The sequence below is a fragment of the Solanum stenotomum genome, chromosome 11, assembly GCF_019186545.1.
Source record: "Solanum stenotomum isolate F172 chromosome 11, ASM1918654v1, whole genome shotgun sequence".
NCBI classification, from domain to species: Eukaryota; Viridiplantae; Streptophyta; class Magnoliopsida; order Solanales; family Solanaceae; genus Solanum; species Solanum stenotomum.
In genome coordinates, this window is record NC_064292.1 from 40728245 (window position 1) to 40742726 (window position 14482).

The window sequence follows — 14482 nt, forward strand, 5'->3', positions numbered from 1 at the left end:
TATGATCCTTTACTACCCATGATGGATACATTGTTTATGGAAACTTGAGTTAATAAGAACTCACATCCCCATATCGGTGATCAATACTACTCCCAAAATATACTTGGCTCATATGATTTAAAATCAAAACTTCTTTCTTTGGTTTGAGATAATTAGTGAAAACTTTAGCTTAAAAGCTCTCTTGGAAATCAGTGTTTCCCATTCTTGCTCAAATGTGAAACCATTTTTAAACTCTTTGAGAATACATAGTCCCAATATACTTCTTTGAAGATATGAACTTCAATCTGTATTCTTTACTCTTTACTCAAATTGAACTTTAAGTCTTAAGACAAAGTTAAAACGTTTGTGAAACACTTTTGAAAACTTTATAAACTTCTCTTTGACTTGCTTCTTAACTTCCAGACTTGACTCTTAACTTTCCTTGAATTGAATTATGGATTCAAGGTTCATGATCTAATGTTTATGGATGATTTCATGATGTTTAGATGTACCTAAGAGTGTTGGAATCAACTTGAAAACATAGGTACATTGCTAAGGAACTAGTACGGAAAGTTGGGAAAGAATTGGGAAGAACTGGCGTCCCTGGCGCTCTGAGAGACACGGGGCGCCAGAGCACAAACTTCAGAGCTGAAGTTGTGGCGCATCGCCCCAGAACCCAAACTTCAGACTCTGAAGTGGGGCTCTATGAAAGGTGGGATGCCCCAAGCCCCTGCCCAGAAAATCCCCGATTTTTCTTGCTCGATTTTCAACTCTAAACCCCTTATTTCATCTTAGTTCTTTCCCCAAACACTTAAGATCGATTATAACTTCAATATATACCAGATTAAACTTGAAAATACACCCGAAAACCCGAATCAAATCTCAAGAAAACTTCAACAACACAACCCACAAGGATTCAAATGAATTTCATCAAGAACACAAACGATTTACTTTCAAATCAATATAACTTTGCTGAACTGAATCATGTTTGGCACGTGGGTGAACTAACCCTACGAAATTTGATCTCACATACCTCGTAGGATTTAATCCTTGGAAAAATCCACAACTAAACACGAATGTTCTTGACGATTCTTGATTTTTCTTCTCCTTTCTCCTCTTTTCTCTTTTCTCCAAGCCCTAGCGTATTTTGGTAAAAGCGTAAACTGATCTAATTTTGTTTAGACCCTAACTTAATTACCAAAAATGAAATAAAACAATTGGGTAATGAAAAGACTAAAATACCCTTCCAAAATCCGGATTGGACTTTCCTTATTCGAACAGCCCAGCTTCCAAAGGGAATATCTCACTCATACAGACTCGGAATCACGCAAACTATGAGGCGTTAGAAAGATTATTCCAAGATATTTCCTACCATATATGGAAGTACACCTAACTTATCCTGAGCTAGGAGTTATGGTCATTTGAAGTTGACCAAAACTCAACTTATTCTAACTTAACAATATTTCATAATTTTAATTCTTTCCAAAAATAACTATTTCCAATTATGAACTCCTTCCTCGTTATTTCAATTTGCGAGATGTTACAATATCTCCCCCTTGGAAACATTCATCCTTGAATGAGACTACTCTTACAAGGCGAAGGGTGTAACATTAGTCATTCAGTTCAAACACCCAACAAGCAAATGCAAAAACTACATGCCAACTTATAAATAAATACCAAGAAAAGGATTAGTACCTAAAGTTGGAACTTCTCTGGATTCGAAAATATGTGGATATTTCTTCTTCATGTCCTCCTCAGCTTCCTCAACAAACTAATTCCTCCAAAGAACTTTGACTGATGCTACCTCTTTTGTCCTCAACTTGCGAACTTGGCGATCTAAAATCTGAACAGGAATCTCCTCATAAGACAAGCTATCCTTGATCTCAATATCCTCGGTTGGTATGATCAATGAAGGATGGATCGCCCATGCATTTCTTCAACATGGAGATGTGAAATACTGGATGAACCGCTGTTAACTCTTGTGGTAGCTCCAATTCATAAGCTACTTTGCCAATCATCTTGGATATTCGATAAGGTCCAATATACCAAGGATTAAGTTTCCCCTTTTTACCAAATCTCATAACGCCCTTCATGGGTGAAACTTTAAAGTATACCCAATCATCTACTTCAAACTCTAACTCTCTTCTCCTAACATCAGTGTAGGATTTCTGACGACTCTGCGTCGTCTTTAACCTCTCTTGAATCACTTTCACCTTCTCCATAGCTTGATGAACTAAATCTGGTCCTATCAACCCAGCTTCACCAACTTCAAACCATGCAATAGAACAAATGCATCTTCTCCCATAAAGAGCCTCAGAAGGAGTCATCTGGATGCTGGAATGGTAACTATTGTTGTAAGCAAACTCGATAAGAGGTAGGTGATCATCCCAATTACCTTTGAAATCAATCACACAAGCCCTCAAAGTATCCTCCAAGGTCTAAATAGTGCGCCCTGCTTGCCCATCTATCTTAGGATGAAAGGCAGTACTTAAGTTCACCTTTGAACCCAAGCCTTTTTGGAGTGACCTCCAAAACTGTGCAGTAAATTACGCACCTCTCTCTGAAATAATGGAGACCGGAACCCCATAAAGTCTTGCCACCTCTTGAAGATACAATTTAGCATAGTCTTCAGCCGAATGAGTAGTTTTTACCGGCAAAAAATGGGTTGATTTGGTCATTCGATCCACAATCACCCATATAGAATCATGCTGCCTGCGAGACCTTGGTAAACCTGTGAGGAAGTCCATATTAATCATCTCCCACTTCCATTTCGGAAGTTTTATATTCTGGGCCAAACCACCGGGTCTTTAATGCTCTACTTTAATTTGTTGACAATTCAGACACTTAGCAACAAATTTTGCAATGCCCTTTTTCATACTACTCCACCAATAAACCTCTCTCAAATCGCGACACATCTTTGTGGAACTCGAATGAATAGAATATTTAGAGCTATGAGTTTCCTCCATGATCCTCTCTTGGAGTCCATCCACCATTGAAACATAAAATCTACCTTAATATCTCAATACGCCATCTCCCCCTTGTTCAAAACTTAATACTTTTTGCTTAAAAAAATTTATCTTCAATTCAAGCAAAGTAGGGTCTTGGTCTTGCTTTTATTTCATTTTTGACACTAGTGAAGATTCAGGCCCATTCATCACCACTACTCCTCCTTCTATGGAATCCATCAATTGGACCCCTAAGCGTGCAAGTCTATGCATATCTTTCGCTAACTTTGTCTTTTCTTCCTCAACAAGGGAGGTACTACCCATAAACAACCTACTTAAAGCATCAGCAACCACATTAGCCCTACTTGGGTGATAAAGAATACTCGTGTCGTAATCATTGAGTAATTCCAACCACCTCATTTGTCTGAGATTAAGCTCTTTATGAGTGAACACATGCTGAAAACTCTTGTGATCATTGAATACATCTACATGAACATCATATAAATAATGACGTCATATCTTCAAAGAAAATACTACAACAGCCAACTCTAAGTCATGGGTTGAGTAGTTCTTCTCATGAACTTTCAACTGTCTAGAGGCATAAGATATAACCTTGTCATTCTGCATTAGTACACAACCTAACCAACTCTAGACGCATCACAGTACACTAAAAAAACTTGAGTACCTTATCTTAAGGTCAACACTGGAGCAGTAGTCAGCCTATTTTTCAATTCCTGAAAGCTTTTCTCACAAGCTTCAGACCATTGAAACTTCAGTCTTCTGAGTCAACTTGGTCAAAGGGGTTGAAATAGATGAGAACCCCTGTACGAATCTTCTATAATAACCAGCCAAACCCAAGAAACTCCTAATATCAGTTGGAGATGTGGGTCTAGGCCAATTCTGCACTGCCACTATCTTTTGGGTATCAACTACAATTCCATCACCGGAAACTATGTGGCCCAAGAACGCAACAAACTCAAGCCAAAACTCACATTTAGAGAACTTAGCATATAACTCCTTTTCTTTCAAAATCTGAAAAACTATTCTGAGATGGCTAGCATAATCTTCTTCATTCCTTGAATAGATTAGTATGTCATCAATGAAGACAATAACAAACATATCTAAATAAGGTTTGAAAACTCTATTCATAAGGTCCATGAACGTTGCAAGTGCATTATTCAAACCGAACGACATGACCAGAAACTCATAATGACCATAACGGGTCCTGAATGTTGTCCTGGGAATATCACATTCTCTTACTTTAAACTGATGGTAGCCAGATCAGAGGTGTATCTTAGAAAAACAAGAAGTACCCTGAAGTTGATCGAAAAGATCATCAATTCTCGGAAGAGGATATTTATTCTTGATGGTAACCTTGTTCAATTGGTGGTAATCTATACATATTCTAAGGGAACCATCTTTCTTTCTAATAAATAAGACCAGAGAGCCCCAAGGTGAGACACTTGATCGAATAAAACCCTTATCTAGCAGATCTTTCAACTATTTTTTATGTTCTTTCAACTCTCCTGCAGCCATTCTATATGGCGGAATAGAGATTTGATGAGTATCTGGAAGAACAACTACACCAAAGTCTATCTCTCTCTCAGGAGGGACTCCGGGTAGATCATCTGGAAACACTTTTGGAAACTCTTTAACTATAGAAACTGACTGAATGTGAGGTATCTCAACACTAGAGTCATTAACTCAGACCAAATGATAGACACATCGCTTAAAAACTAACTTTCCTGTCTTAAGGTACTAAATGAAACGACTCATAGGCATTGTTGTACTACTTTTCCACTCTAAGACTCGCTCATTAGGAATTTGGAACTTGACAAAAAGAGTTCTACAATCTATTGACGCATAACAAGCATGAAATCAATCTATACCTAGAATGACATCAAAATCTACCATGGTGTCTTTGTGATTGATGGAAATGACACAATCACGATAAACTCGCTCAGCTAGAATAGACTACCCAACAGTTGTCGAAACACAAAAGGGTTCACAGAGTTTCTAAGGTATAACATCAAACTTATTCGCAACATAAGGGGTTACAAAAGATAAACTTGTTCCTGGGTCTAGCAAAGCATAAACGTCAAAAGTAAAGACATTGATCATACCGGTGACAGCATCTGGAGAGTTCTCTTGCTCATGACGACTAGTGATTGCATAGAGGCAGTTTGTTCCTCCGCATGTACCAGAAGTAGCTCCCCTAGGTGCATCCCTGTCTGGTGAATCAACTGATGAAGATTGAGCTTTATTTCCCTGTTTTCCACTACCTTTCCTATTCTTAGGGCCCTCTTCCATGAAGTGACCCTCTTGCCCACACTTGAAACAACTTGTCTGGCCATCATGAGACTTACCTGGGTGGGTTCTACCATACCTAGCACCGGCAGGAGCATAGTTACCTCCTTGTGCCACACTACCTTGAGAATGTGCAGGTCTAGCTTTAAAGTGTTAGGAATTCTGACTATTATACTTACTTTTGTTTTTGGGTGCAGGTGCACTAGCAGATGATGGTGTAGGTCCCTTTTGCTTTTGTTGAAAGGACGAACGGTTCACATTACTTTTCTGTTGCCCGGACTCATTCCCTGTCTTAACTTTCTTATTTCTGAATTATTCCCTATCCCTCAACTTCTCTTTTTCAACCTATAAAACATAGACCATAAACCTTGATATGTCCATGTCCCCAATTAGCCTCGCTTCCCTACCCTCTTTTCTTGATAGACGGGACTACCCAACAACAAACAGACTCATTCTACTCCTCATATCCGCAACCATCTCCGGAGCATAATGGGATAGTTGGGTGAACTTCAACCAATACTCATGAACACTTAAGGAATCCTGCTTAAGGGTAAGAAATTCTGCTACCTTAGCCTCTTTCAATTCTCGGGGAAAGAAACGCCCCAACAAGGCCTCCTCAAAACATGCCCAACTCGCAAGTGGTGCATCCTTAGCTCTACCCTCTTTCCACTAGTCAAACCAAGTCCTAGGAAAATTCTTCAGTTGATATGCAGCTAGTTCAATTCGCTCAGTATCGACAACATACATAACCTAAAATACCTTCTTCAATTCCTCAACAAAACTCTCTTGATCCTCAAAAGTGCTTGAACCCATGAAACTTGGAGGATTCATCCTCAAGAACTCTCGGATCATCAAAGTATCATTCACTTCCTATCTAGCTCCTCTTTATTGCCCAACCTGGTTAGTAACAGCTTGGCTCAACATCCGGATAGCCTCACGGAACTCAGCATTGGTACCCACTATTTGGGGTTGCACTTCAGGTGCATTAGGTACCCCTTGCTCCTCAACATTACGCCTATAAGGATGACCTCTGACAGCTCTTTGTGGAGGCATGATTTACAGAAACATGCGCAAGCACGAATTAGAATGAAACATTTCAGAGATCAAACTCTAACGCACGAAATGAGTGTGAAAGAAGTGAGAAATTTTCCTAAGTGTTGTAGCCTCCTAATTATAGATGTGGCACGCTTCACACCAATTAGGACTCTATAGACACAGCTTCATAGACTCCCTAGGACTTTTGAACTATGTGCTCTGATACCAAGTTTGTCACCCCCCGAGCCTACACCCCGGACGCAGCTGGCACTCGAGAATCATTGCTGGCCCCAAGCAAACCCTTGGTTTGGCTTACTTACTCACTGGAAGACTCTAAGCATTATTATGCACTTACTTAATTGTTAAATAAAATAAATTAGAATGTTTAAAAGTCAACATTCAACTTGGCCAAAATGGCAACTGAAGTCTTAACATATGAAATGTTAATATAAAAACAACTAAACTACTAACTATGTATGAAGTCTCTAAAACAAAGAGGGATGTCGGGACAAGACCACCGATCATCCTAACAATGAAATACTTAAAGCAAAGCAAAAGGAGTCCTTTGAAATACAAGGAGGCTCACCAACTGACTCTAAGTGCTCAACTGGATCAACAAGGTGCTGGGTGATGATCCTGGTTACCTGTGTCTGCATCATAATAAGATGTAAGACAACTGGCATTAGTACATTAAATGTACGAGTATGCGAGTTGGAACGCTAAACACAACATAGGCTTGAAAAGAATCTAAAAGGAACACTTACCTTGGCTTTACTCGTCTCATGAATAACTTAACTCAATATAAAGCAATAAACCATATACAATCTATGGAAAACTTGTAAAAATAGTGGAAAACAACTTAGTTCGTTAAATAAAATGCATTAATAAACTCAACTGACTCATGAAATAATGTAATATAGTTTCTATGGGAGATTCTCTAACCAACAACCACCAACCACCACTATGAGCATAAGTGGTGATACAGCGTCTTAACCACGCTGCCAGAACTATCATATACTTTGCCGTCATATAGAACGCCTTAACTAAGTGGATCCACTAGTCTATGCTAAAAAACAACTTAAGGAGTCATATAAAAAGTATGATCATTTATTACCCATTATGGCAGCATGGTATATGAAAACTTGAGTTAATATGTACTCGAATCCCCATCTCAGTGCTCAATAGTACTCCCAAAATATACTTGGCTCATATGAGTTAAAATCAAAACTTCTTTCTTTATTTTGAGATAATTACTCAAAATTTTAGCTTAAAACCTCTCTTGGAAATCGGTGTTTCCCTTTCTTGCTCAAATGTGAAAACATTTTAAAACTCTTTGGAAATACATAGTCCCCATATACTTCTTTGAAGAAAAGAAATTCACTCTTTACTCTTTACTCAACTTGAACTTTAAGTCTTAAAACAAAGCTAAAATGTTTGTGAAAGACTTTTGAAAACTTTATAAACTTCTCTTTGACTAGGTTCTTAACCTCTAGACTTGACTCTTAACTTTCTTGAATTGAATTATGGATTCAAGGTTCATGATCTCATGTTTATGGATGATTTCATGATGTTTATATGTACCTAAGAGTGTTGGAATCAACTAGAAAACATAGGTACATTGCTAAGGAACTAGTATGAAAAGTTGGGAAAGAATTGGGAAGAACTGGCGTCCCTGGCGCTCTGAGAGGCGCAGGGCGCCAAATCACAAAGTTAAGAGCTGAAGTTGTGGCATTCTGGCTGGAGCGTATCCCCATAGCCCAAATTTCAGACTCTGAAGTGGGGAGTTCTGAGAGGCGCGACGCCCTAAGCCCTTGCCCAGAAAATCCCTTATTTTTCTTGCTCGGTTTTCAACTCTAAGCCCCCTATTTCATCTTAGTTCTTTCCCCAAACACTTAAGATAGATTATAACTTCAATATATACCAGATTCAACTCGAAAATACACCCAAAAACGTGAATCACATCTCAAGAAACTTCAGCAACACAACCCACAAGGATTCAAACGAATTTCATCAAGAACTCAAAGGATTTACTTACAAATCATTATAACTTTACGGAATTGAATCATGTTTGTCATGTGCGTGAACTAACCCAACGCTATGTGATCTCACATACCTCGTAGGATTGAATCCTTAGCGAAATCCACAACCAAACGCGAACGTTCTTGACGATTCTTGATTTTTCTTTTCCTTTCTCCTCTTTTCTCATTTCTCCAAGCCCTAGCGTATTTTGGTAAAAGCATAAACTGATCTAATTCTGTTTAGACCCTAGTTTAATTACCAAAAACAAAATAAAACAACTGGGTAAGGAAAAGACTAAAATATCCTTCCAAAATCCGTATTGGACTTTCCTTATTCGAACAGCCCAAATTCCAAAGGGGATATCTCACTCATACGAACTAGGAATCGCGCAAATTTGGAGGCGTTAGAAAGATTATTCCAAGAGATTTCCTACCATATCTGGAAGTACACCTGACTCATCCTGAGCTAGGAGTTATGGCCGGCCGTTTGAAGTTGACCAAAACTCAACTTATTCTAACTTAACAAAATTTCCAGATTTTCATTCTTTCCAAAAATGACTATTTCCAATTATGAACTCCTTCCTAGTTATTTCAATTTGTGATATATTACAATATCTCACCCTTGGGAACATTCATCCTCGAATGAGACTACTATTACAAGGCTAAGGGTGCAACATTAGTCATTCAGTTCACACACCCAACAAGCAAATGCAAAAACTACATGCCAACTTATAAATAAATACAAAGAAAAGGATTAGTACCTTAATTTGGAACTTTTCCGAATTCGAAGAGATGTGGATATGTCTTCTTCATGTCCTCCTCAGCTTCCCAAGTAGCTTCCTCAACAAACTGATTCCTCCAAAGAACTTTGACTGATGCTACCTCTTTTGTCCTCAACTTGCAAACTTGGCGATCTAAAATATGAATAGGAATCTTCTCATAAGACAAGCTATTATTGATCCCAATATGCTTGGTTGGTATGATCAATGAAGGATCGCTCATGCATTTCTTCAACATGAAGATATGAAATACTAGATGAATTTTTCGCTGCTAACTCTTGTGGTAGCTCCAATTCATAAGCTACTTTGTCAATCCTCTTGGCTATTCGATAAGGTCCAATATACCGGGGATTAAGTTTTCCCTTCTTACCAAATCTCATAACCCCCTTCATGGGTGAAACTTTCAGGTATACCAATCATCTACTTTAAACTTTAACTCCATTCTCCGAACATCAGAGTAGGATTTCTGACGATTTGTTGTCTTCAACCTCTTTTGAATCACTTTCACCTTCTACATAGCTTAATGAACTAAATCTGGTCCTATCAATCCAGCTTCACCAACTCAAACCATCCAATAAGAGATCTGCATCTTCTCCCATAAGGAGCCATCTGGATGCTGAAGTGGTAACTATTGTTGTAAGCAAACTCGATAAAAGGTAGGTGATCATACCAATTACCTTTGAAATCAATCACACAAGCCCTCAACATATCTCATCGCAATACTTAAGTTCACTTTTGAACCCAAGCCGTTTTGGAATGACCTCCAAAACTGTATAGTAAATTACGCACCTCTGTCTGAAATAATGAAGACCGGAACCCTTTGAAGTCTTACCATATCTTGAAGATACAATTTAGCATAGTCTTCTGCCTAATGGGTAGTTTTTACCGACAAAAAGTGGGTTGATTTGGTCATTCGATCCACAATCACCCATATAGAATCACGATGCTTGCGAGACCTTGGTAAACTTGTGATGAAGTCCATATTAATCATCTCCCACTCCCATTCCAGAAGTTCTACATTCTGGGCCAAACCACTGGGCCTTTGATGCTCTACTTTAACTTGTTGGCAATTCAGACACTTAGCAACAAATTCTGCAATGCCCTTCTTCATACTAATCCACCAATAAACCTCTCTCAAATCGCGATACATATTTGTGGAACCTAGATGAATGGAATATCTGGAGCTATGAGCTTCCTCCATGATCCTCTCTAGGAGTCCATCCACCATTGAAACACATAATCTACCTTAATATCTCAATACACCATCTCCCCCTTATTCAAAAGTTAATACTTTTTACTTATGAAAATTTGCCTTAAATTAAAGCAAAGTAGGGTCTTGGTCTTGCTTTTATTTCACTTCTGACACTAATTAAGATTCAGCCCCATTCATCACCACTACTCCTCCTTCTGTGGAATCCATCAGTAAGACCTCTAAGCATGTAAGTCTATGCACATCTTTCGCTAACTCTCTCTTTTCTTCCTCAACATGGGTGGTACTACTCATAGACAACCTTCTTAAAGCATAATCAACCACATTATCCTTACCTGAGTGATAAAGAACACTCATGTCATATTCCTTGAGTAATTCTAACCACCTCATTTGTCTGAGATTAAGCTCTTTCTAAGTGAACACATCCTGAAGACTCGTGTGATCAGTGAATACATCTACATGAACACCATATAAATAATGACTTCATATCTTCAAAGAAAATACTACAGCAGCCAACTCTAAGTCATGGGTTGGGTAGTTCTTCTCATGAACTTTCAACTGTTTGGAGGCTTATGCTATAACCTTGCCATTTTTCATTAGTCCAAAACCCAAACCAACTCTAGACGCATCACAGTACATAGCAAAACCTCGAGTACCTTCTGGTAAGGTCAATACTAGAGCATTAGTCAGCCTCTTTTTCAATTCCTAAAAGTTTTTCTCACAAGCATCAGACCATTGAAACTTCACTGTCTTTTGAGTCAACTTGGTCAAAGGGAATGAAATAGATGAGAACTCCTTTACGAACCTTCTATAATAGCCAACCAAACCCAAGAAACTCCTAATATCAGTTGAAGAAGTGGGTCTAGGCCAATTCTGCACTTCCACTATCTTTTGGGAATCAACTCTAATTCCATCACCGAAAACTATGTGGCCCAAGAATGCAACAGACTCAAACCAAAACACACATTTAGAGAACTTAGCATATAACTCCTTTTCTTTCAAAGTCTGAAGAACTATTCTGAGATGGCTAGCATAATCTTCTTCATTCCTTGAATAGATTAGTATGTCATCAATGAAGACGATGACAAACATATCTAAATAAGGTTTGAAAACTCTATTCATAAGGTCCATGAACGTTGCAGATGCATTAGTCAAACTGAACGACATGACTAGAAACTCATAGTGACCATAACGGGTCTTGAATGTTGTCTTAGGAATATCACATTCTCTTACTTTAAACTGATGGTAGCCAGATCTAAGGTCTATCTTAGAAAAACAAGAAGCACCCTGAAGCTGATCGAAAAGATCATCAATTCTCGGAAGAAGTTAATTGTTCTTGACGGTAACCTTGTTCAATTAGCGGTAATCTATACTCATCCTAAGGAAACCATCTTTCTTTCTCACAAATAAGACCAAAGCGCCCCAAGGTGAGACACTTGGTCTAATGAAACCCTTATCTAGCAGATCTTTCAACTGTTCTTTAAGTTCTTTAAATTCTGTTGGTGCCATTCTATTTGGTGGAATACAGATAGGACGAGTATATGAAAGAACATTTATACCGAAGTTTATCTCTCTCTCAGTAGGGACTTCGGATATATCATCTGGAAAGACTTCTGGAACCTCTTTAACTATAGGAACTGACTGAATGAGAGGTATCTCAACACTAGAGTCATTAACTCGGACCAAGCGATAGACACAACCCTTACAAACTGACTTTCTTTCCTTAAGGTACGAAATGAAATGACTCTTAAGCACTGCTGAACTACTTTTCCACTCTACGACTGGCTCATTAGGAATTTGGAATTTGACAACTCGAATTCTACAATCTATTGACGCATAACAAGCATGAAGTCAGTCCATACCTAGAATGACATCAAAATCTACCATGTCTAACTCAATTAAATCAGTCATGGTGTCTTTGTGACTGATGGAAATGATATAATCACAATAAACTTGCTCAGCTAGAATAGACTCCCCATCAGGTGTAGAAACACAAAAGAGTTCACAGAGTTTCTCAAGAACAACATCAAACTTATTTACAATAGAAGTGGTTACAAAAGATAAACTTGCTCCTGGGTCTAGAAAAGCATAAACATCAAAAGTATAGACTATGATCATAATAGTGACAACATTTGGAGAGTTCTCTTGTTCATGACGACTAGTGATTTCATAGAGGCAGTTTGTTCCTCCGCCAGTATCGAAAGTAGCTCCTCTAGGTGCAGCACTGTCTGGTGAAGCAACTAATGAAGATTGAGCTCTATTTCCCTATTTTCCACTACCTTGCATGTTCATAGGGCACACTTTCATGAAGTGACCCTCTTGCCCACACTTGAAACTATATGACTGGACATCATGACACTTATCTGGGTGAGTTCTACCACACCTAGCACATACAAAAGCCCAGTTACCTCCTTGTGCCACACTACCTTGAGATTGGTCTAGCTCTGAAGTGTTGGGAATTCTAACAATTATACTCACTTTTGTTTCTGGGTGCATGTGCACTAGCAAATGATGGTGCAGCTCCTTTTGCTTTTGCTAAAAGGATGAACAATTCACATTACTTTACTGTTGCGCGAACTCACTTCCTGGCTTAGCTTTCTTATTTCTGAATTCTTTATTATCCCTCAGCTTCTATTCTTACACCTAATGCACATAGACCATCACCTTTGATATATCCATGTCCTCAATTCGCATCGCTGCCCTGCCCTTTTTGCTTGATAGACGATACAACCCAGCAACAAACAAACTCATTCTACTAGTTATATCTGCAACCATCTCCGGAGCATAACGGGATAGTTGGGTGAACTTCAACCCATACTCATGAACACTCAAGGAATCCTGCTTAAGGGTAAGAAATTCTCCTACCTTATCCTCTTTCAGTTCTCGGGGAAAGAAACGTCCTAAGAAGGCCTCCTCAAAACATGTCGAACTTGCAAGTGGTGCATCTTCAGCTCTACCCTCTTTCCACTTGTCAAACCAAGTCCTAGCAACATTCTCCAGTTGATACATAGCTAGTTCAACTCGCTCAGTATCGGGAACATACATAACCTCAAATACCTTCTTCAGTTCCTCAACAAAAATCTCTGGATCCTCAATAGTGCTTGAACCAGTGAAACTTGGACAATTCATCCTCAAGAACTCTCGAATCCTCAAAGTATCAGTCACTTCCTATCTATCTCCTCTTTATAGCCCAACCTGGATAGTCACAGCTTGGTTCAACATCCGGATAGCCTCACGAAACTCAGCATTGGTAACCTCTCCTTGAGGTTGCACTTTAGGTTCATTAGGTACCCCTTGCTCCTCAACATTATGCCTAGCAGGACGACCTCTGACAGCTCTTCGTGGAGGCATGATTTTCTAAAAGCACGTGCAAGCATGAATTAGAATGAAACTTTTTATAGATAAAACTCTAACGCACGAAATGAGTGTGAAAGAAGTGAGAAATTTTCCTAAGTGTTGTAGCCTCCTAATTATAGATGTGGCATGCTTCACACCGATAACTAGGACTCTATAGACATAGCTTCATAGTCTCCCTAGGACTCTCGAAATATGTGCTCTGATACCAAGTTTGTTATGCCCCGAGCCTACCCCTCTGACGCAGCTGGCACTCGAGAACCATTGATGGCCCAAAGCGAACCCTTGGCCTGGCTTACTTACTCAGCAGAAGACTCTTAGCATTATTACAATGATCAAATGCACTTACTCAATTGTTAAATAAAATAAATAAGAATGTTTAAAAGTCAACATTTAACTTGGCCAAAATGGCAAATGAAGTCTTAACATATGAAATGCTACTGTAAAGAAAACTGAACTACTAACAGTCTATGAAGCCTCTAAAGCAAAGAGGGATGTCGGGACAATACTCCCGATAATCCTAATAATGAAATACTGAAAGAAAAGCAAAAGGAGTCCTCCGGAATGCAAGGAGGCTCACCAACTGATTCTGAGCGCTCAACTGGATCAACGAGGTGCTAGGTGATGATCCTGGTTACCTGCGTTTGCATCATAATAAGTTGCAGGCCAACTGGCATCAGTATATTGAATGTACGAGTATGCGAGTTGAACGCTAAACACAACATAAGCTTGAAAAGAATCTGAAAGGAACACTTACATTGGCTTTACTCTACTCCTGAATAACTTAACTCAATATAAAGCAATAAAGCATATGCAATATATAGAAAACTTGTAAAAATAGTGGAAAACAACTTA

At 38.8% G+C, this 14482-nt stretch overlaps 1 protein-coding gene across 1 annotated transcript; it reads right to left on the reverse strand.

Annotated features, from left to right (window-relative positions):
* Positions 1–4682: 4682 nt before the first annotated feature.
* Positions 4683–13402, reverse strand: LOC125845918 (uncharacterized). The gene is made up of 4 exons (XM_049525406.1): positions 13204–13402; positions 12752–12808; positions 5048–5353; positions 4683–4777 (listed from the first exon to the last, which is right to left on the reverse strand). Exons 1-4 carry the CDS (start codon positions 13400–13402, stop codon positions 4683–4685), a joined length of 657 nt encoding a protein of 218 aa, XP_049381363.1.
* Between the last annotated feature and the right edge of the window lie 1080 nt (positions 13403–14482).

Coding starts and splice junctions, on each gene's coding strand:
- LOC125845918 (XM_049525406.1), bottom strand. CDS start 13,402: ATGAATTGTCCAAGTTTCACTGGTTCAAGCACTATTGAGGATCCAGAG. Junction 12,809..13,203: donor TGAAGATGCACCACTTGCAA/GTTCGACATGTT, acceptor TCATCCTTTTAG/CAAAAGCAAAAGGAGCTGCA. Junction 5,354..12,751: donor ACATGCACCCAGAAACAAAA/GTGAGTATAATT, acceptor CACATTCTCAAG/GTAGTGTGGCACAAGGAGGT.